This window comes from Epinephelus moara, chromosome 21 (assembly GCF_006386435.1).
Source record: "Epinephelus moara isolate mb chromosome 21, YSFRI_EMoa_1.0, whole genome shotgun sequence".
NCBI lineage: Eukaryota > Metazoa > Chordata > Actinopteri > Perciformes > Serranidae > Epinephelus > Epinephelus moara.
This window is the reverse complement of record NC_065526.1, coordinates 6830508-6853964: the sequence shown is the minus strand read 5'-3', so window position 1 is coordinate 6853964 and position 23457 is coordinate 6830508. Positions and strand designations below refer to the sequence as shown.

The 23457-nt window shown below is 41.1% G+C and overlaps 2 protein-coding genes across 3 annotated transcripts in view; both read right to left on the bottom strand.

Moving 5' to 3' along the window:
• Positions 1–680: 680 nt before the first annotated feature.
• Positions 681–2918, bottom strand: LOC126383051 (insulin-like growth factor-binding protein 1). The gene is made up of 4 exons (XM_050033427.1): positions 2479–2918; positions 2189–2328; positions 1880–2008; positions 681–1766 (listed from the first exon to the last, which is right to left on the bottom strand). Exons 1-4 carry the CDS (start codon positions 2822–2824, stop codon positions 1641–1643), a joined length of 741 nt encoding a protein of 246 aa, XP_049889384.1. The 5' UTR covers positions 2825–2918; the 3' UTR covers positions 681–1640.
• A 7663-nt stretch (positions 2919–10581) lies between these two features.
• LOC126382925 (adenylate cyclase type 1-like) overlaps positions 10582–23457 on the bottom strand; it is a 60551-nt gene continuing 47675 nt past the window's right edge. The window contains exons 9-20 of one of the 2 annotated variants that reach the window (XM_050033207.1): positions 22199–22396; positions 22001–22098; positions 21786–21870; positions 20146–20235; positions 19639–19901; positions 17495–17621; positions 16882–17043; positions 16644–16790; positions 16440–16538; positions 16122–16236; positions 15904–16028; positions 10582–14155 (exon numbers count right to left, since the gene is read on the bottom strand). In XM_050033207.1, coding sequence (XP_049889164.1) covers positions 13736–14155; positions 15904–16028; positions 16122–16236; positions 16440–16538; positions 16644–16790; positions 16882–17043; positions 17495–17621; positions 19639–19901; positions 20146–20235; positions 21786–21870; positions 22001–22098; positions 22199–22396 — 1929 coding nt within the window. In that variant the 3' untranslated portion in view covers positions 10582–13735. The remainder of the gene's footprint in view (positions 14156–15903; positions 16029–16121; positions 16237–16439; positions 16539–16643; positions 16791–16881; positions 17044–17494; positions 17622–19638; positions 19902–20145; positions 20236–21785; positions 21871–22000; positions 22099–22198; positions 22397–23457) is intronic. The other variant, XM_050033209.1, reaches the window with a different exon arrangement.

Genomic DNA, 23457 nt, shown 5'->3' with positions numbered 1-23457 from the left:
TTGGATGTCATACTATACTATGAGTTGTTTTCATGAATTTCGACAACATACTATACCAAGAGTATTTTTCATGGTTCTTTGATGACATACTTTACCATGACTTTCTTCTGTGATTAGGATGTCACACTACCCTTTGACTTTTTTATAGAGGCCCTAAAAGAGAGCACTGGGAATAGACTGTTTTTTGTTTGTTTGTTTTTTCATCGTGAGACTGTTTTACCCTGTGGCGGTTGAAATCACCTAGCCCATTTGTTTTGGAGAGGTTGATACCTCTGAGGATAATTGGGCACCCGGTAAAAATCTCCAGAATAATGAACACTGAAGGAATTCTCAAGAGGAGACGTTTCAGAAGGTCATGGTCGTGACTAGATGCCACTAAAGCCCCCTATGTCATACACTCTGTTCCTTTATAAAAATGTATCCATATGTATCTATAGGGACAAAAAAAAAAACGTTTTTGTACCAAGCTATAAACATCTTTATTTCTGCTGTAAAGTTTTTCTTAACATGGGGGTGTGTTGGGGTTGAATTGCTTTTTGAGCCAGCCTCAAGTGGCCATTAGAGGAACTACAATTTTTTTTGCACTTTCTCGTTGGCTTCATTTTTTAGTCCTTAAAGTTGCCACTTGGTATGAAACAGACTTTTTTGGCAGTTGAAAAACACATGTAAACATGACCCAGTTGTGATAAAATAATATTTATTTGGATGCACATCCACAGAATTAGAAGAACATATATATATATATATACACACTTATTCAATGAAACCAATAATGGAATAGCAGCATTCCGGGCAAAATATCATTCACAAACACTTTGGTCCACTGCACATGAGCGCTCAATAACAAACAAAAGCAGAAACACATGAGTGGATCATAATAAATACACAAAAAAGATGCTAGAGTAGGTCGAGGAAAAAAAAAAAAGAGACAAATATAGGTCACTAAAGTGAGAAAGGTGTAGCTGAGAAGAGAGCCCTTACAAATCCTCTGCTAAACCTGTGGACCTGCAGAGACTAGTAGAGGTAGACAAATGCAGATCAACCCATCCCAAACCTCATGGTGGCTTGGATGAGCCCTGATATGTTTGTGCTTGGCCACCGTGCACATACTTGCGGCACTTTAAATATTTCCCCCAATACCCATTGAGGAAACGCCAATGGAGATACATTCAGACAATGTCAACACGTTGAATGAATGAGCAGCTGTGTTGTTCCGTACTGTGCACAGCTCCACTTTTGAATGAATTAAAAAAAAAAAAAAAAGTAATCCTGAAGACTGAAATGGGCTTGGCAGAGCTGCGGACCTGTGGTTTTGAGCAATGGAGTTATTTAGTCAGAAACACAAATGTATACAGTGTTGCCCTATTTACAATCAGAAAAAAATGGGCAAACATATAAAACATCTAAAAATGACAAATGGTTAATGCTAGTGAGAATAAATAAGTCTTGATACATACATCTTGTAAATAAAATGAGAGGAAATTTCCCCCTCTGAGAAGGGATGTTACACTTTGTGTGAATGAGTGCGTTTTTTATGAAGGGAAGTCAGTTCATCAGGTGGTTGCAAGTAGATTCACACTTTCACTTCATGACACATGTTTGTGTCTCTATGTGTTTGTGTTGAAGGGTGAGTCCATCCTTCAGTGAGTGACTTCTTGATGACATTCTGAGTCACCGAGCAGGTCACTTGATCCTGGGAGCTTCTTCCCGTTCCAGGAAGAGACACACCAGCAGCGAGCAGGCGGTCCAACCAGAGATGACTCACACTAAAAGAAAAACAGAGATGGTAAAAACCGCATGAATAAATCACCCAGTTAGCTTTCGGATGAGTGTCTTTTGGCAGGTGGACTATTATGTTGTGAAATCCTAAAGTCCTCACCTGCTTAGCCTTGTAGTAGCCGTGCTTATCACAGTTGGGGAGGTAGAAAGTTGTGAACTTCTCTCCTTGTTTCTGCTGAGCGTCGGATATCATGTCCAGTGCTGCATGCAGTTCAATGTGACAGGGACCCTGTGCAAAAAAGAGATGCATACAGTGAGAACTACACCCTTGTCTAAACAAATACACCATATATCAACTACAAAAACTACATCAATCCCAATTATCTATCTTTTAAAAAAGCTCCTCAAGTGCTCCCTCAAGTGGGGGGAAGGCAAATTATCATCCAAGAGTGATGTTTTTATTTCTCACCTGTTCTACCATTTGGTTGCAGATGGCATTGCCCTTGGCCTTGATGCTCTCTTGGCCCTCTGTGTCTTGGTGGTCCAAAGGAAGGTTGAGATCCAACAGGTAGTGCAGGGAGCTGTGGTCAGGGGCTCCATCAGTTTCCTCTGTACAGGTTAAGAAAATAACTTTTATTTAATTGAGAAATTTTAAAACTTTTTAAAAAAAATTTCATTTTTACATTTTAAGATCTTAAAAGTGTCAAATACAAACAGTTAACACATGAGGAAGAGAAAACCATGAAACTCTAACACTACCTTGGCCCACGTCCTCAGTGCAGACCCCCTGCCCTCTGGTCAGAGCGTGGAGCGGGCTGGTCTCACCGGGTCTGGGAGTGCAGCGGAGCCCCTCAGCACAGTGGGCTGTGTGAATCCCACAGGACGCTCCTCTCTCCAGAGCGCAGGCCATGCAGCAGCCGCACCCAGGCTCCCTCAGCACCTGCCTGCAGTCTGCTGGGATGGCAGGACAGTTGTTGAGTTTCTCTTGCGTACAGGTAGCACAACGGATGGGCTCAGGGCCCACTACCGGGGACGACCTCACCACGGCCAAGACAGCTAGAGCCACTGCTGCCACGGAAGTCAGCTTCTCGTATAATCCAGGCATCTCCAGGCTTCAAATAGGAATGCTCTTCTTTTTGGACTTGCTGGCAAACTGCTCAGTATGACTGTACTTTTCTCTCTAAACTCATTTCTCCGAACCAGCTGTATTTATGTGGATGTCTGGCCTCCATAGGCGTTAATCATTGACACACTGACCACAGATATAAAATATTTTTGACAAAGCCGCTTTAAACGGTGGATGACCCTGCATGACGTGCATAGCGCCAGGTTCACAAGGTCTGTTGTCAATATTGACTTTGGAACATAAAGTCATTGTACATCAAAAACAACCCCTGTTTTGGGACGTCCAAATTACCAATCACGGTCTTTATCTTTGAGGTTATGAAAACAACCACATGAAAACTGCTGTTTAAAGCCACATATTAACAAAGCAGTAATGAGTACACTCCACAGTAAGGGATGTTAAAGGAGTTACAGGCTATGAGGTGGTGATTATAAAAAACTCTATGACTGTTGACAGACTTATTCTTGTGAAGTAATGCTGACAGATTGTGCTCTGACAGTGTTTTCACTCTTAGACCCTATTTGTCCCTTCAGCCTCTTTGATGAAGGCTCCTCTTATCGGGCAGGCAGAAAAACAAGATTACTCCCCTTTAGCATTGCATAACCCGAACATCACAACATGTTTGTCTGAAGACTGATGGTAGTAAATGGTTGTTTCCTTGGTGTAGTATTTGTCATAGCTATGTATGGCAACATCAGATACCTTGACTTACTCTATGTGTGATATACACACCAACACCGCTCAGGCTGTGTACTCTGTGACCTTGAGCTTTTCATTTGGGAAGTTTGTTACCTAAATGGAAAACTGATACGTAACAATACCCACCCACTTTGACCAGGATAGACACATAATAAAGATTATTTACCAGTAGTTTGTATTATAATTATTACAACATATGTTCCCATACACTTAAAAAAACCTAGTCTCTATTAAACACCCAGTGTCTTTTACTAGCCCGGTGTAGCTACACATTTTGACAAATAAAGACCTGTCTCAATTAGACGCCTGGTCTGGTTGCCAAGCATTTAATTTCTATGAAAGTTCTTTGGATAAATGAAGCCAGATTCTTGACTACCCTCTTGAGGTAACATTAGTTAGCTGCTTAGGATCACACATACAAATATAAATGTTTAAATGTTAGCTCGGTTCAGTTCATTTCACTGAAACCATGAGCACCAGAGAAGACAACAAAAAAAAAACAAGTGGTGACTCCCTTCTTCTGAAGCGGTCATAAAGTCAGAATATGTGTGTTCCTTGATTACCCGGTAAGTTATTCATATTCCTTTAGTCCCTAAGGGTCTGCCAATCAGAAGCGTTTTTCATAAAAATGAATCCAAGTTAAGGACATTGTTTTAAAGGAGAAGTCTGGTATTTTGCACTTTGAGCCCCATTTCTGGGTTGTTTATAATCAAATAGAGTGGCTAAGACCAAAATAGTGATGATTGCTCATTTTTGGAGAATTTGGCTTTCCCCTGCCTGGCTTAACACTGCTGCCTATGGCCATGTGTGAACCTGTCCTAAAACCACCCTAAACGTTCGAGTGGTCAGTGGTGTTCGTTGATGTTCTGACATAAAAATCGTAGCTAACTTTGGTTTCCGTGATGATTTATTTGACATTTTGTCTAATCCATTGGTTTTCTATAGAAGCCTCATTGTCCGTTGGTAGTAATCCACCACCGGAAACGGCAAGTGGGTTGTTTACGACAAGGTTGTAGTCATTGTAGTCTTTTAGCTCAGCGAAAAGTGCCGGCTCAACAGTGCTGTGTGCGCTCCTGGAGGAAGAACGAGAACGAACGAAAAAGTTTAAACAACTGCACAATGGATTACTCGCTTGTAAACAACCTTTGCAGTACGATGCCTTTGAACACAACGCCAACCTTCTTCTTCTGCTTCTTCTCTGTGTCCCATTACATTGCAATGGTTTCCCGCCACGTAAAGGAGCATTTTCGCCATCAAGTGGGCTGGAGTGTATAACTCTTCAGGGTCACACGAACGATCAAGCGGAAGTTTACACACGGGTGTGAGGCAGCTGGAAAAATAGTTCCACGATCAAGATGAATAGTGAAAACACGGATGGAAGCCACAGTTTGCTACGATTTTTATGTCAGAACATCAACGAACACCACTGACCACTAGGTGATTTTCATGGCTTTGAAAACGAACGTTTAGAGTGGTTTTAGGACAGGATCACACATGGCCATAGGCAGCAGTGTTAAGCCAGGCAGGGGAAAGCCAAATTCTTCGAAAATGAGCAGTCGTCACTATTTTAGTCTTAGCCACTCTATTTCATCATAAAAAACCCAGAAACGGGGCTCAAAGTGCAAAATACCGGACTTCTCCTTTAATAGGATAAAGTGGTATTGTGTCAGCATACCGGCTGCCATTATCCTCAGGTGCCGTGAAACCATTGTCATAACACATAATTGATATTTTATTCAAAGCCTAATTTTTTTTACAAGTAATATTCATAGTGGTTCAAATAAACACTTTGATCATATTTCACATCTTTGCTGAGCAACAGTTTTGTGTAAAATGTATGTTTTAAGCAAATAATAGCCCGGGCTACTAATTGAAGTTTTACGGTATATAGCAAAGATCCTTAATACATGGTCATTAGCAATGCTGGTGGTGGTGAGAAGGTGGTGTTGGACTCATGTTTGTATGTACATGCTTTTGATGGTTATATAAACAACTTGATTTCATTTTATGCTTTTTTATACTTTGACTTTACATGTGAGAAGCAAATATGGTACTCTTTACTCCAGTACAGTTATTTGACAGTTATAGTTACAAGTTACTTTACAGAATAATATTGTACATGCAAACAGTGAGCTTATTAATGAAGTACCCAACAGCATACAGGAGTTATGATTACTTCCCTGTGACTAATGAATTAAAGTACTGCATACTGTAAATGCAACACTAAAAATAATCCAGTAATATAATACACTGTTCTGACAGGGGGAATTAGTCTGCATAGTAACTATAACTTGTACATTCTGCTTTTATTACTGTATTTTAACTAAAATAATCACTTAAATGCAGGTTGTTAAGTCATGGAGCATTTTTACATTGATTTTTTACAGATTTTTTGGTATTCTTTCTTGCTGTATGCAACATTTAGAACATCAATATCCCAGCAAACAACTTTTCGCTATGTAAAGATATGGAGTAACTGTGTCCTGAGCAGAGAAGTCACAGTCCCTCTGCATGTGCTGTAATCCGAGCTTCTCTATTCATTGTTGTAGTAGCCAGTCAGGCTGTACGTACATGTTAGTCCCTGTGTGTGTATACTGCTGGCTAGCCATTGGCCGCACAGCACTTCTACTGCTGATATAAGGCCTAAGGAAGTTATGAAGAGACTGTATGTAAACGTTAAATTTCCTGTGCAAACGGAAGTGTATCTTGAAAGAAGAGAACTTGACACAGTGTCCCAGAAGGTCAACAACCGATGCACCCAGGGTACCCTGCACGTCATATGTGGATGTGGAAATTCCATGACCAAAACATCAATATGTGACGAGGTCGGAGTGAGAATGTGTTGCACATTCAGCACCTAAAGGATTGAATACATCCACCAGCAGAAAGGAGACTCATGAAAAACATTAGGTGTGTTATGAGGAGCGGTGACCTTTCACACTGATATCTGGGCAAACACTAAAATGATGTGCATATAGAAATTATTTTGGTCTCTCTTCTTCTTTGCTAGTATTTCTAACAGGAGATACACCTACCAAAAAATTTAAATAAAAAAAAGATAGCGCAAAAAAGTAGAGACCATCTTGTTAAGGGACCACTTTAACCATGTGACAGCTATCCTCAACAAATGTGGGCAAGAGGTGTAAAACATGAGGAGGGGAAAATGTCCCCTTCCCGACTTCCTAACTTCCTACTTCTGACCCTTTCGCTGAGACCACACCCATTTTCAAACTCTGCCTTTATTGTGATCTCAGCTGCACATCTGTAAGGTCTTGTGACTGCAGCTTGCCTGGTCGCAGTGCTATTGTGGTGACAAAATCTGTCCAACCGAAAGAGAAACAGACATTGGCAAAGTGTGCAAAACAGTAGGTGTTGCAGGAACCACATTTTGCCATGATGACACACACACACACACACACACACACACACACACTCACAAGGTGAAAACGATACCAGCTGTTGTAACCTTGTTGCAGCTGGTAAAAAAAAAAATCATTTATTGACTACTACTCAAAAACTAACAACAAAAATATTCTGACATCATACAGGACACATGTTTTCACATTGGTATGCCGTACTATTGTCCCTTAACTACTTCACTGGTTGGCGTACCCTGCATGATCCACGTTCACCTTGTGAGACCTGTGAAGAGTGTTACTCAACTACCAGTTGGTGAGTTGTTGCCTCCTCTATGTTGACCATCAGGTCCACCAGCCACTCAGGGAACGGCTCCTCCTTCGAAATGTTTGAGGATGTTGGTAAAAAAAACTGCATTAGGCCTATAATCTGTATTTTTGAAAGTTAAAATATCTTTTCTTAAAATGCACACTCACAACCGTCTTGTTCTTTTTCCTGTTTGTCTTCTTCTTCTGCACCGATGGTTTAGGTGATGCATATTTTGGCCACCTGATCTTCGAGACCTGAAAAGCAACAGGGCATTATCTCTTTTGTATTTGAATTGTCAGATATTTAATTTGAATGTAAACTGTGCCAAAAATACTGACCTCTGTCCGCAGCACACCGCGACAGAACCTCTTCTCATTTCCTAACCTCGTCTGCAGAGGTGGGGTAGCTCCATCACTTAAATCCACTCCACATGTGCTCCGATATGACTCAGAGAAATTCTCCATTTCCTCCTCATGATTGTTGGTAGATTGGATTTGAAGAAAACTCTCTTGTCCGAGGGAGCGAGGTAGTCGCCTGGCTCTCATCACCCGCAGCTGAGCAGCGTGATCTTCATCTTCTTTGCTCTCGTCTTCAGCCACCACCTCCTTTGTATCCACACCTACTTCAGATTGAAAATCCTCCTCTTCTCCTCCTGTTTTGCCTTCTTCGATTTCATCCTCCTGCTCTGGCTCTTCCTGTATGGGCTCCAGAGGCGGTCGCTGTTCACCATTTAGATACAGAGAATTAACATAAGGCCATTTCATGACACATTGATAGGATAAAAAAGTGGATTTTCAAACATATTTCATATATAAAGATAAAAAATAGTGGTTTAAACTTACAAATTGCAGCTGAATGTCCATGTAGCTGGATGGCTGAGCTTCCCTTTCATGTCAGGATCCTGCAGGTTCAGGTTCTCATTAGCTGATTATTTAAATCAGGTGTGAAAGCCTGATTGCAAACAGATGACAAGTGGAATCTGATCTCCTTTTTAACACATGAAGTGAGAAATAAATAAGTGATTCGAGAAAATCAAATCAATGTGTTGACATAAATATCTACTTAAAAGCACATTTTGAAATGGTATGAATTTATTTAACTAGAATCCTACTCTAGTTGTGTAAATTGTAGCCTGTAATATGGTCTGCAGCTCCGTAGGGAGTTTTGTAAAATAACGGGAAAAAATTCTGAGCTTAACCCATTCTTAAAAAGTTCAGGATAAAAATTTCCTAAAAAAAATCCTGGAAAAAATCTATGTAATCTGGCATGAATTATAGAGAACAAGGGTTATGTGTTAATTTGGTACACTTCCAATACTGGAAAATTAATGTAAAGCTAATTAATACAACCTTCAGATTATTTAAGTCAGCTGAAGTTAAAAAAAAAAAGCAATAATTGGAAATGTATGAAACTCCAAGGCACCCTGTGGAGTTTTTGACCTCTAGTAGTGCTGTGCAGCTTTTTCTTTTTTTTTGGTGATGACACACACCTTCCTCCTGACACTCTCACACTATTCCATTGACTGACAGTTGGTTGTGGGAATGTGCAAAGAAGCGCAGGGATGTGCCAATAATGGCGGTGAAGAAGCAGACTGCTCGAAGACATTATGTAAATGTTAAAATATGAACTGGCTCTATGAGGATGGACCTCTAAGGTAATTACAATGGGCCTCATTCACTAATATATACATACATGTTCTTCAAAGTACCCTCTGATTCATGAAGCGTGTGCACCTGTTCTTACCTCTGTGCATATGTTAGTGAATGGAAAGCAAGGCTAGGTGTCTGAACACCTGCATGAAGGTGATTCAGAATCTTTTATACCCTTTATATATGCGCAGTTTCATGGCACTAAAAATGGTGGGAGTCAATAGAAACAATGAAAAAAAAAAGCTAGGACTTGAATATTTTACTTCTGGTAATAATTAATAAGGATGAAATGGTGTCAGTTTCATAGATACATTTGACCAATGCATTAGTACCTTAAAGGTTTTGAATATTTTTGGACAGCCAGGCCTTCATCATTTGTGCACATGGTCTGAGGCAGTTCTGAATTTGTTCGCAGAGTACGAACAAATATAAGTAAGAATATCTTAATGAATCCTGTATTTGTGCATAATAAGTTCACACTGTTTGTGAAAGAGGCCAGAATTTTGGTAAGAACGATAAGCATTTTTAGGGGCCGGGCAGGCAGTCCTGCCAGGACCTTCTTGTTCTTGTTCTTGTTCTTGTTTTTCTAAGGAAATCCTACTTCCCATGCGCAAAAAATCACCAAACTTTGCACAAAGGTCCAGTCCTATGCCAGATTTGCTCAGCTGCAAACACAAGTCAGTAGTCCCGGTGGTGGCGCTACAGCAAGTGTCTAAAGTTCAAATCTTTCTTTTGTTTTTACAAGAAAACATCTTTCAAGTTTTAAAGTTGATAATGATAAATATTGACTAAACTTAAATCCTCAATATGCTGTCTGTATTTTCCCTAAAATAAGTTCCAAAAATACATAGTTACTCTAGGAGAAATATTCACAAATAAAGTCTCATCAACAAGTTTTCTCAGTTGCTGAAATGATATTATTGATGAATACCAAAACCTGATTTACTCATGGTGACCCTTTTTGGCCCCGCTGACAGGAGGGGGAGTGTTATTTGTGAACCATCGTTCACCTTGGATTCCCTTCATTGCTTAATGTCAACTTGAGCTTGGACTCAGGGAACTTGCACCATGACGGTGATAACAACAGCTGGACTTTTAAAAAAATCTTTTTTCCTTCAAAGTAAGAACTCCGTCAGGATAAATCAACTCTGCAGCTCATTGCAAATTATTAATAACTGACCTGAATTTGTTGCATTTCACTCCAGAGCAAACGTGATTCCAGTACTGTACTACACTGAAAATGATTAAACAAGCCAGGCGTTTGTTGACTTAACCGTTACACTGCATAACCCCAAGACAAATTCTACATCAGTGCTGGGAAAACAATTTTGGCCCCCGCACAGTGTTTGGGACATGCTGACACTCATCTGGCTGTGGCCTGTGGAAGTCCACTCTTTGGCATAATAAACCTGTCATTGTCTGCCATATTTTCCTCTGTAGCGTGAAAGCTGTTATTTTAAGAGCCATAAACGAAGGTGTGAGAAATGAAATTTTATAGAGTGGAACTAACAGGGAAAACTGCCCATAAAAAGTTATATTTGCTGATCGTTTGCTGTGCTGCATGCTGCGTTTGAGGTTTGGGGGACAGAATGTAAATATTGCCTCATACGGCTCATCCTAAAAACCAACAAAAAGGCTAATTTGCTCCTTCAGCCACCATCCTATACACCTACTAGTTTTATATCCCTGTATCTTATAACAGTCATAGTCATACTCATGTGGTATTTTATACACCAATATTGTCTTTATTACAAAATATTCAATAACCCAACTTTACACTGTACAAGATACAACATAGTTTACAGCTTTTGGCTATTTACAAAAAGTATGATCTGCATATCAAAGTGAATATATCTAAAAAGGCAGGTTGCAATCACTGTAAGCTTATTAAGTAAGGCAAAAACTTGAAACATGATGTATTTACACTTTTGCAGATCAAGTGAAAGTCCAACGCTGATAAAGATATAGGCTACAAAGATATCTGAAGTGCCTCGCATTTTTGAGACTGCATCTGAGAGACGTGCTAAAGCTTATATTCCTTTTGAGGAAAACTCAAGATGTAGCTTAAATATAGTGAAGAAAAAAAAAAAGCTGGAGTACGGTAATGTAGGCCTGAAAGACGACACTGCACCAAAGTTTCTGTGGTCTCGAGAAAATGTGTCAATGTACATGGAGCGTTAAAAGGCTTAGGCTAAAGGACTAGGTCGTGCATTTGTAGAAGTCGTGTCCTTATTGTATGTGCTTAAGTAATGTATGTGCTCTCTTCTGTGTGGATGAATGTCTTCCTGGATATCTACAAAGATGTCAGCACCATACATAGGGGTGTACTGGTCCGCTATGTGATGTTGATCCTACTTCATGACTGGTCCAGTTTTGGCATTAACTAGTTTCCATTTTAGGTCAACACCTGATCTGTTCCTTTCATTGACCTTTACTGCCTCCTCAGTGTCAAAGCCACCACTGTCTGTGTGTAGACTTAAAGGGAATGTTCAGTATTTTTGAACCTGAATCCTTTTTCTTATGTTTTTGCATCTAACTGCAACAATAATTTTAAAATTTGTCCAGTATTAAAAGAGACCGCGGCAGCTGCAACAGCAAAACAGGCTGCAATGTAATCACTTGGGGCAATTGTCATCAATTTACATCCACTAAAAGTGCTCGAGAAATTAAATGATTTTCCTTATCTTTCACTGGTCTGCTTTTTAGTGTGTGTAACCAAGTCTCATTGGACAAGAGGTCTCGTTCTGAAATCTCACAGACTTTTCAACATTGTCAAAGTCAGCTAAATATTCAGCCACGAGATTAAAAATCTTTTAGATAACTAACAAGTCACGCTTTGTGTTCTTCAGCACATCAAACTCTTACCAGCAATACTCTCCCAATCTCTCACTAACATTACCCGCGTTGTTTTTACTGCAACGAGTCACGTCTCACAAATTACAGAATGACGCCCCGATCACACAGAAGGTGCACCGCACTGCCTTTTTAAAAACTGAATGCAACTAGTAAAAAACCGCTTATTGCATCTTTTTATTTTTGCCAGGCAACCACCTATCACGTCCTTACACTAACCTTCCCGTGTAATCAATCAATCTAAAAAATTCATAGTAATTAGTAGCTAGTTAATAAAATGTTCAGGCAGAGGGTACTTGCTGTAGCTCTGGTTGAGGGTGAGAGGCTGTCATTAAGTAGTGTGTTGGGCACAGGGAAAGGGAGATCTGCATGGGTACATGAGACCCTAAAAATAAGGGTGGATCACAGGGAGTACCACCAGTTGGTCCAGGAGCTTCACCTCCATGATGGCTGTTTCCAGGCATATTTTAGGATGACTCAGGGGCAGTTTGACAACCTGCTGTCTATTGTCAGCCGTATAGCTCTGGATATCCAGCAACCACTACCACTGGTTTCTCCTCCATTGTTTACCAACTGTAAACTTGTTGTCGTGACCTTCACAGAAGGCCCGCCTCTCAAATCATCCATTTGGACAATGGGAAAAAAGCAGAGATGATATAGGGCGCTTTTCTGCTCTGAGTGGAAGTTTTTGCAACTCAAGGAGTTCAGAGTGCTTTGGCAAAAATGCCAGGCACCTAGAGTGCAGAAACACGAAGCGGATCGCAACACACTCAGTGAAAACATTCAAAAGGTCCGCCTCCAGTTGCTAAAACGATTTCTGTGTGATCAGGGCCTGAGACCTCTCCTTGAGCAAGACTTCATCACAGTAACAAACAGACCAGCGAAATGTAAGGAAGAACATTTCATCTCTCTGTAGGACACTTCCAATGACAATCTGAGCCTTAATGAATGTAAACTGACAGTGCACATTGCAGCCTGTTTTGCCGCTGTGGCTGCAGCGGTCTCTCTCTTGACACAAAAACATGGGAAAATAGGGTCCAGGATGAAAAATATCAAAGTTCTCCTTTAATACATGCCACATTATATAAAACTATTGTGAATCAGAGCTAAAAAAAACCCCATCAGATATTCAGGAAACCTTATTCTGTCTCTCCAGGGTTCAAAAAGACACTTTTTAAGTCAACTGATGACGTCTGAAAGAGTCCCGTATGCCAAATATGTTCAACCTAATGCGACATTTTCTCTCCTCTCGAGTATGTTGAGGCAATGTAAGCAGTAAAATGAAAGATCTATGGAAAGCTCAATACTTTGGTTTTCTTTCAACAGGAGTACCGTTACTATGGCTGTCAACTCTTAAAAAGTCATGCACTATTAACTGTAAATATGTCTCAAAAAAAAAAGCCTATTTCATCCAGTGAGCTCTGAGTATAAAAAAGTATTTTTGTGCTGTTTCGTTACAATTCAGAATTAACCACACATGCATACACACACTCACAAGTACACGCATGCATGCTTACACACACCAAAAAAAGAAACAACACCATTTTACACTGTTAAGTAATGCAATGTATCCTTGGCATAATCAGAAAGACAGTGCAAAAGCAATAGCATGGTCAGTCTTTTTCTGGATATTAATGCACATATCCCTTGTACATAATGGAATATGTACCACATAGAAAACAAAGATGCACGTTATACCTGGATCTGAGGGAACCCAGGAACACCACAAATCTAATCATCTGGTATAGAGATGTTAAAAAGAGGATTTGAGATTCCGGGTTTCTTTCTTCACTCCACGTTCCAAGAGTGGCAAGCAGTTAAAAATCCCTAAAAGCGAGTATGATTGTCTGTATCACCATGTCATTTCTCCGGAAGTTTGTATCCTGAATGAGCATATTCTGGGATGTGCCAGTAGCTCAGGATTTATAGGAAATACCTGGAGAGCCCTGTCTTGTCTCCTCTGGCCTCCACCCAGGGTTTCTTTCCTGTATTTTCAGTGAAGTTTGTTTCCCTGTCTTTCTTCCTACACTGCTACATCTGCAACAGCTGCCACAGCCTCGATCTCAATCTCTGTCACCTCCACGTCCTCTTCATCCTCCTCGCCCACTGCGGGCACACAGGACGAGGGCAGGCATGTCGCTTGGCTGTTGCTGCTGTTGGCGGTGTTCATCTGCATGTTGCTGCCCATGCTGGCGTACGCGGTCAGGCTGGCGGCGGAAGAGACGCTGCCCAGATTAGTTGGGACGCTTGTTTTGCCACAGGAGTGGATCCGGCGCGCCAGGCTGGCGGAACGCACCACTGAAGACGTGGTTGCTGTGCCCACGCCCTGAACTTTGCCCTCCAGGAAGTAGGTCAGCATCTCACCTTTACCCTTGACACTGACTTTGCCGCGACACACCAGGTCGTAGTTGGTATTCAGCAGGCGATAGACGTCTTCGGTCACCTGTATTGAAGGAACAAGGAAACATACATGTGTATCTATTCACATAAATTCAATCTGATAAAAAATTAATGTGTATTTATTGTTGTAGTAACGTTTTTCTGTTACTGATATTCCATGAACATCTACTGAATTTTGAATGTTTTTCAAATTTGACAGCAAAGGGAACATGGTCTATTTCATCAACATGCATCAAACTTGAGGTCCTGATTTGTGTTGGTCAACTTAGACATGAAGGATGCACTGTTTTGCATCCATTTTCATCCGCTTATCCAGGGCCAGGTCGTGGGGGCAGCAGGCCAAGCAAAGCACCCCAGACACCCCTCTCCCCAGCGACGCTTTCCAGCTCCTCCTGGGAGACCCCGAGGCGTTCCCAGGCCAGATGAGATATGTAATCCCTCCAGTGTGTTCTGGGTCTGCCCTGTGGCCTCCTACCAGTGGGACATGCCTGCAACACCTCTAACTGGAGGCGACCAGGAGGATCCTGATCAGATGCCCGAACCACCTCGACTGACCCCTTTAGACGCGAAGGAGCAGCGGCTCTACTCCAAGCTCCCTCCGGATGATCTCCAAGGCTGAGCCCAGACACCCCACGGAGGAAATTCATTGACCATAGGTGAGGGCTGGGATGTAGATGGACTAGTAAATCGAAAGTTTCAAAAGCTTTTTTTGTTTTTATGATGTATAAATTTCAACTTTACAACTGTAGTTTTGATGTTTTTATTCAATTTTCCCTTCAAACACTGGGCCTCATGCAGAAACATTCTCTCAAATTTCTCTTAATTTTCTTTTAAGAGAAAAAAAAATAAAAGAAGTCAACTCCAGGTGCACCAAACACTCTTAACCATCAAAATCTACTCTTCCCAAGGTGCTGAATTATTTTACTTTATCATAAGTCACCTACTTGTATAGGTAACACCCACTAAACACTACATAAGGGCAGGTGTTGTGACATGTGCAAATACTTTGGCATATAAAGGCTGTAACAGTAACTTTTGCAGAAGTGGAATCCACATATTTTCAAATGAACTTAAACAGAGTAAACACTGATTTTCCAGAGTGTCTGTACAGGCGTTATAGGAAAATCCAAAACCCAGCAATGACAAAACATTTATGATGCTGTATATTGTGTTAGCAACAGTGGTGGAGGAAGTATACAGATCCTTTAATTAAGTAAAAGTACTAATACCACACTCTCTTCTCTCAAAAATCACCTTCACATAACAAAATGCACCAATAAAAACGTACAGTTAAACAATATATATGATACAATAGTACAAATAGGCAGGTAGGAGCAATAAATCAAATTAATATTAAAAGAGAGCACTTCTTATAAAAACAGTAGTGTTCATTCTGTGTTCATTGCCTGTATGGCACAGGGAATAAAGGACTTCTTATGTATGTTCCGACTGGCTCTAGGGACCCTAAATCGACGCCCGGGCAGACGGGAGCAGCTCAAACTGTGAGTGTAATGGATGTGAGGCATCGGCAATAATATGTTTAGCCTTCCTGCATACAGCCATGTCAAATACGTTGCTGAGTAAGATGTTACTGAAGTAAAAGTATTAAGTACAATCTGGAAAATGTGTGTAAGTATCAAATGTAAAAGTACTCAATGTAGAAAAATTTAAATCAATTTAATAACTCAAAAACAATTTTGTTTGTATATGCCTTCCTGCAAATCAATTGCATCTCCCCTTATAATAAAATGACTTTTAGATAATTATCATAATCCATTGTGTGTTGAATACCTGTATCTTTCCCGGCACTCCAGTGCTGTCCATCCTGCTGGCCACATTGACCGTGTTTCCCCAGATGTCATACTGAGGTCGCCGCGCCCCGATCACCCCTGCGACCACTGGACCCACATTGATTCCTGCATAAACATAAGAACATGTTAACAACAAATAAAAAGTACTAAAGAACAAAGGTTTCTCATGGTCACATTGTGAACTAAGGGTAGACTTACCCACTCTCAGCACAAACTCGTTGTATGACTGATAGTTGATTTCATCCAAGACGTCAAACATCTCAATGGCGTAGTCTGCGATTGTGCTGAGATGGTCGTAAACAGATTTTTTGGCCTAAACAGAGGAAGTATACAGAGCAGTTAGCATCTATGCATGAAATAACCCTTCATACTGGCTTAATTACAATGTACTGCATTCATTTCTAAGGACTCCCTTGAAAACAAGATGATTCATCTTAAGGAACTATCCTTCAAATAATTAAATAAAATAAATAAATACACATGCAACACACACAGAAGCATAAAATAACACGCCACCTTGGTTCCAATGGTGGGGACGAGGCCCACAGCTGCCATGTACGTACTGCCAATGGTTTTGATTTTCTCTATATCCTTGTAGCACTCCTTATCCATGAGCTGCAACACACATACATTCAAATAAACACACCAGTGCAAGACAATTCAAATCACCGAGAGGTCAATAATGTTCAAAGTAAATAAAAAAAAAAATCAGCCTTCCACCTCATCAAAGTCGGCAATGATCTCATTCAGAAGTCTCAGGCACTCCACTCCCATGTTGTTGCCATCCAGCTCAATGTAGAAATCATTGAAGTTTGGGATCGAGGCAAACAGGACGCCAACTTGAGCGTAGGACTGATAGTATAGGTCCTGACGGGACAAGACGTAATACAGTAAAACAGAAAAGAAGACATGAATCAGAAGACATCAAAGGTGCTTTATATATTGTCTGTTTATCTACCTGTTTGTCTGTTTGTCTGTCTGCCTGTCTATTAGCGAGGCTCACCATGTTCCTGGGGTTTGACAGTAAGAAGTGCTGAGCCACATGGGCCGGCAGGAGATTGAAGAGAATCCTCCTGTTGTCCAGCTTGACTTTCTCCATGCCGTCTCTATCCTCTTCCGCCTGACAGCAGATGTAGCACACAAGAAAAATATACAGATAGAGCCATGAGGACTGTAGCTTGTCTCACATTGTCACCACACGGGGTCAGTAGAAAGCCACACAACATGGACTGTATGTGTCATAGTTGAGTGGACTTGGCTATTACATGACTAATGCTGCTAGTTAAATAATCATTTAGCTTAGAATTCGGCTTTTGCAATCCCAATATGCAAAGCAGTCCTTTTATAAACACTCCTGGTGCCAAATGAAAACAAGCTTCCTACCCTTGTTTTTTTGCCAAAGAACAGACAGCTGGCAGCCTATAAATACAAACCCTCCATACATCCCCCCATAGTTCACATGCATAAAAGCTGAAATGGCTGCATTCCTATGGTACACTTCTATTAAATCTTATGTTAATGATATTTAAGCTTCACAATATCCACAGCCTGTTTCACACACACTTCCTGACCTGCACAGCCCATAGGAAGTCCAAGCGTAGTTTGAGGTCAAGTTGCCTGGAGTGGAGGGCCAGGGCACTGACAAAGAGCAACAGAGACAGGATGGGCTCGTAGCCCCGGATGTGGAAGGACCCCCCACTGTGGAAGAGACCAACACACAAGTCAGCACCGGAGTGGACCACACACAAAACTACACACGAAGGTTGAATGGACCCCCCACAGTGTCCTGAGAAATCGCAAGGTAAGTTTTATTAAAGGAATAGTTTACTCAAAACAATACAAATTGTACGTATACTATCTGTGGTCCCAGAATAAGTTTTATATCGAATGGTGTAAATATGTTCAGAACCCAGTTATATCCCAAACACACACGCACACAAAAACGTATCGAAATGGTGGCTTTCTACTTAAGATTATTAGCAAAATTGTTTCTGTCCTTTCAAAGACACAGAGGATCTGAACTTGAGTAACCACCTAATAGTAAAAATGGCAATAAATAGTTTACTATTTATTTATTTATTTTTCATGAATGGTTAACTCAGTGGTTTCCAACTGGTCCAACCACGGTGTCCGGATTTCTCCTTAGTCATTATTTCAAGGTCCACACAGTTTAATAAACTCAGCGTCATACTTGTGTTTGGCCATGTCGTCAAGCTAGTTTGTCGTCTCTGTCAAGAAGCTGTCCGGTAGTCACTCACTCTACAGCAGGAAACTGCACTCCAAAATAAAAGCTCTGTGCTAGAAATTCACTGTACTACTTTTTCTTGCAAACTTGATACGAGTCAATTGCAGTCCATTCAGAATGGACCCACGACCCACTTTTGGACTGCAACCCACCAGTTGGGAACCACTGCTTTAAAACACATTGTACATGTGTATATTGTATTGTATTTATCGTCATGACTCAAAATATCCTCAATTTCTGAAGTATCTCCAGGAAGTAGTTCATTCAAAACCTCCACATATTAATAAACAAACAAAAAAGAAACCTGGTGGAGTCAGAGAACAGTAATTATAGATCTAAACATCCTAGAAAAGTTATGTCCATTAGAATGGATGGGGGATCTGAACAGGTGAGTGGAGCACCCCAAAAATGAAAGCTAATAGAGAGAGCAAAATAAGTTACAAAACAAAGAAAAATCTTTCTAAAAATTCCAATGCGACATTATTAAGGTGTCGTGTATCCTATGGGGGGCTCATGGAAATCCAGTCACAAGTATCTTAGTTAAACTGTTACTTCACAAAGCAGTTTTGGATTATACTCCCATAACTGCCTGACTTGACTTGACCTGACACGGATTTCACTGTGCAATGCGTGCTCACTGAGTGAACACCAAAGTCCTGCATGGGGAATGCTGTTTTTATCAGTAGTTCAGCAGAACTCGTTGATTTATTTTCCGGATGCTCACTTCTCCATAATGTCATTCGATAGAAAACTTTTTCTGGGACCACAGAGAGCCTAAGGAGGTGACTATTTAATACGATATTGTTTTTGGGTGAACTATTCCTTTAAATAAATACTGGAAGATAATCTATATGTATTGTTTTACATCAAACCAAAATGTTAAACTCAGGAAAACACATGAATGAAAGAGCTTAAATGTGCTAGAAATTTTGGACCGCACAGCATTATATTACTCACTGATGTCTAACTGCATCTAAACAAAATGAGCTTTTCAAAAGGGATCTTTATCTTAATAACCTTAACAAATTCAACGTAATCACTTTTCAGAGGCTCATTTATGATCTGAGCTCCAATAAAATTGGCCAGGCCCCTCTGTGCTGGGTTGAAACAGCTAACGCGCTCCCATCACCCAGCCCACATTGTCCTTTCAGGCTTCTGATTTGGAACTAATGAGCACATGTGCTGCTTCAAAGGGTGGAAAATGAAAGAGTGTGTGGGCTGCAGACAAGCAAAGACTCCTACATACACATACATCTCAGCACATGTACTGTAAATGTTCTTCCAAACTCCTGGTCATCCGTCCCCTCTCTGGATCAAACAAACACAAAAACCGTGGCTCGATATTCTCCACCAATTGTTGACTCATGTAACTTCCGGAAATGACAGAAATAAAAAGTGCAGACAAACAGTGTTTTGCATGACTGTGTGCGTCTTGGTGTCTGTGGTCATGTTGTGCCGTGAACCTCTCACCCTGCAGTCTTGCGAAAGCCGCTGAGCTCCAACACGGTGACATACAGCACCCCCAGAAGGAGCATTAGCGCCATCTTTGGCAGCCATGACACCCGCAGGAAAAGTGCCAGGGTGAGTGTGCCCACCACACAGGACAGAAAGGCGTAGCGGGCACCGTCACAAGGCAGCTCCGCCATGGTGTAGTTAGCGCCGCCGTCCAAATCGATGATGACGATGGAGCTGTTGGTGTTGGCACTACCCCACAACCAGGGCATACAGCCCACCTGACAGAGGCAAATGGAGGATGCATGTGCATAAAGATGATAAAGTAGAGAGTAATTCAGTGGTAGCCTGCTCTAACAACTCAACTGATATATGACTGTAACAATAAAACATCTCACCAGCACAGTCTAGCATCAAAGCATACACTTTTTTAACCAAAAGGGAGCTACAATTACAGACCAAAATATGGCGACATTTTTCTTACTAGCTGCTCATGACATTTTTACTGTTGCCGTTCCCACTTACCACACAGGCCTGGGCAACAGCGTAGATTAAGAGCACTATGAGAATACAGAGAGCAGTGCGAATCTGAATGGTCAGGCACCCTGGAAAACACTGAGAGACAAGAACGAAGAAAAGTTAGGTGAAGGAAACCAGCAGCATGAGGAACATTATATGATGTGTAAGCAGCAGAGTTATTATAGTTTTGTATTTCTCATGAGCTTTTATTTTTGTTTTTGATTTTTGATTTCAGTTCAGTTTAGTTTCAGTGAGTTTCCAAAGTGGGTTTGTTTGTTTCAGTTTGGTTCTTATTGTTTAAATTGTTTTATTAGTGTCACTATTAGTTTTTTTAGCTATTATAATTTGGGGGATATTTGTCAAGGGCAAAGGTCTGCCCCCTAATAGTCAACCAAGTCTTAGTTGACCAGAAAGCTCATTAGTTGGCAAGATTTCATTGGTCGATTAGTCACCGAAAAACAAACAAACCAACAAAAAAACAACCTGAAAATCCATTAGGAGCTGCGCCTTGTCAAAATAAATCAAAACCTATATGACTAAACCATGTGGGAATTTTATTTGAAGGGACAGACGCAGGAAGTGGCCATGCTCAGCATTATTTTCCAGGGCTGGTACCTGCGGTTATTCCACAGGCTAGTTAATAACATGTCGGGCAGGAAATCCAAAGTGTGNTTAATAATTAAATTAATACCGTAAACATGCGGGAGACTAGTCGGCTAATGGCCCTAAATGATGACTATTTGTCGACTAGGAAAATTCTTAGTCGGGGGGCAGCCCTACTAAACATATATCCTGGGGGCAACCCTATATCCCTATATCACGGGCAACAGCTCTGGGGGATAGTCCTACAGTCACCTGCCAATGACATGCTCCGCCAAAACTTGTGACATCTGTAGCTTTGTGTTGTGTGATCAAACTGCACTGTCTTTTATTGTGACCATCCCAAGGCACATATGGGAAGTAATGATGCTGTTTAATCAGCATCTTGATGCGCCACACAGGTCAATGGATCATCTTAGAAAAGGAAAGTGCTCACTAACTTGAATTCTAATAAATTTGCAACCAAAATTTTAGAGAAATATGTCGTTTGTGTGCTTGAAAAGACTTAGATCTTTAACTTAAACCTGTGAGAAATGGGAGCAAAAACAGAAGTGTTGCTACAGTAAGCAATATTTTGCATGCACATAGTGATGCAGACCTTTTCATTACTTTATATACAAATGTCAATTAGATGTAATCGTAGCAAAGGTTAGTAGAGAAAAGAGAACAAGAGTGAATAAAAGCCACAAAGGGTAATATAAAAAAAACTTTTAAACTGATGTGGTCAGGAGCTTAGGAGCTTTGAGAACGACCATCAACCTCAACAAAAGCTGAAATTAATAGACCAGCCATCTGAGTTTAAACACAGCACAGAGGCTTAGAAAGTAATCTTGAAGCCAATGAATACTGAATCGCTATTACAAGGCTGTATAAAATACATTTACATATTTCTCTTTAGTCAGCAAAAAGAAAAAGAATCATAGCAGAGAGAAATTTAAATGAAGAAACTCGCCGGCTCTCTGAGGCACCAGATCAGAGAGAAGAAGTTAACGTGTGAGTAAAAAGTGAAAGGAAGACAAGAGGGATAAGAGAGCAGCTGTATTTACCTGTACTCTAGTGATATGCAGGTACATGATACAAGCTACTAGGAAACAGATGCAGAAGACGAGAAGAACAAGTACCACTGTGCCCCTGAGTGGGAAAAAATGAGAGAGGAAGATGGCAGGGTTAGTTAAAAGACCTGAGCCAATTAAAGAGATGCATGGAGAGAGAGAAAGCAATAGAGAGATGAAGGGACAAGAAGAGAATCTGCTGTACATACTGTGGTATAATGAGAAGATAGACAAGGCCAAACAAGGCAGCTAGGATCAGAGAGAGGACCACTGCGCTGGTGAAGTACTCATCAGGAACCTGGTGGTACTACGTAATGCCAGAGACCAGATAAGAGTGAGAACCAACATATTCATTCAGAGGCTGCATCCTCAACATCTCACTGCTACAGGCGTCTAAAGTCTCTCACCCTCTGCTCGCGCTCAGAGCACTTATACATGAGTGTGAGGAAGTTGAGGTCTGCTGTGTCTGACTCGGTCTGGCGGGCCTCGATCAGACGACCGATGTAGCGGTTGACCCGGGTTCTGGGGCTGCTCTGGATCACATTAGCCTGGTTTGTATTGGAACGACTCCTCAGCTTCTGTGGAGCCGTCCGCATGGCCCTCCGCTGGTGGAGATAAAGAAGAAATCCTCACTTAAAAAATGTGGAACTTGAAAAACGACAGTGTGATGATAAACAGGCTGCAATGCAGCGCCCTGTATTCGCTCCACTACTGGAGGATTATCATATTAGGAACAAGGGTGAATAAGAGTCAACAATAAGCACGGGCAGCTGATTATACTTTCAAATTAGGACATTGCCTTCACACTTAACTTCATTACTGAATGCACCCCACTGTGTCTAAGTGTCTTCGGCAGCCAAAGAGAGCAGCTTTGCAAAACATTGGGCATTGGAGCAAAGCCAGAGAGTTAACATGGCAGAGTGTGTGTTTGTGTGTGTGTGTGTGTATGTGTGTGTAGGTGGGTGTGTGCACATGTAAGTGAACATGCTGGATGAATTGTGTAGCTCGGTGGCACAGTAGGGGAGCAAAGGGTGAGCAAGGATCACCAGACTGTTCATGAGTTCATGACATGATATGAATGTGTACAGCTCACTGACTTCCTTGATTTCCTTCGTTTCTTCCTTACTTCCCTGCTTCCTTCTATTCTTTCCTACTTCCTGCCTCCTCCTGTTTCCGTCTATTCCTCATTACTTCCTTCTCCCCTATCTTCCTTCAGTATATTCATCATTTCCTACTTCTGCATGTTCTTCCTTTCTTCCGTCTTTTCTTGTTTCCTTTTATCCTTCCTCAGTTTCCTCCTATTTTCCCTGCCTCTGTATATTCTTCCTTCTTTCCTTCCTTCCCTGGCTCCGTACATTCTTCTTTAGTCTCTCTGTCCTTCCTTGCTTCGATCTATTCTTCTTCACTTCCTACTTTCTCTCCCTGTTCCCGTCTATTCTTTATTACTTCCTTTTTCCCTTTCCTGCTTCGCTATGTTCCTCCTTACCTGCTTCCACATATTCTTCCATACTTCTGTCTTTCCTTTCCCACTTCCGAATATTCTTCATAACTTTCTTCTTTCCTTCCTTGTTTCCATCTATCCTTCCTCAGTTTTCTCCTATTTCCCCTGCCTCTGTTTATCCTCCCTTCTTTCCTTTCTTCCCTGACTCTGCACATTCTTCCTTAA

Excerpts from the sequence above, each read along its gene's own strand:
- LOC126383051 (XM_050033427.1), bottom strand. The coding sequence starts at position 2,824 with ATGCCTGGATTATACGAGAAGCTGACTTCCGTGGCAGCAGTGGCTCTA. Across the intron at positions 2,009-2,188 it reads GCAACCAAATGGTAGAACAG|GGTCCCTGTCACATTGAACT; the intron begins GTGAGAAATAAA and ends TTTTTTGCACAG. Across the intron at positions 1,767-1,879 it reads GCTACTACAAGGCTAAGCAG|TGTGAGTCATCTCTGGTTGG; the intron begins GTGAGGACTTTA and ends TTTTTCTTTTAG.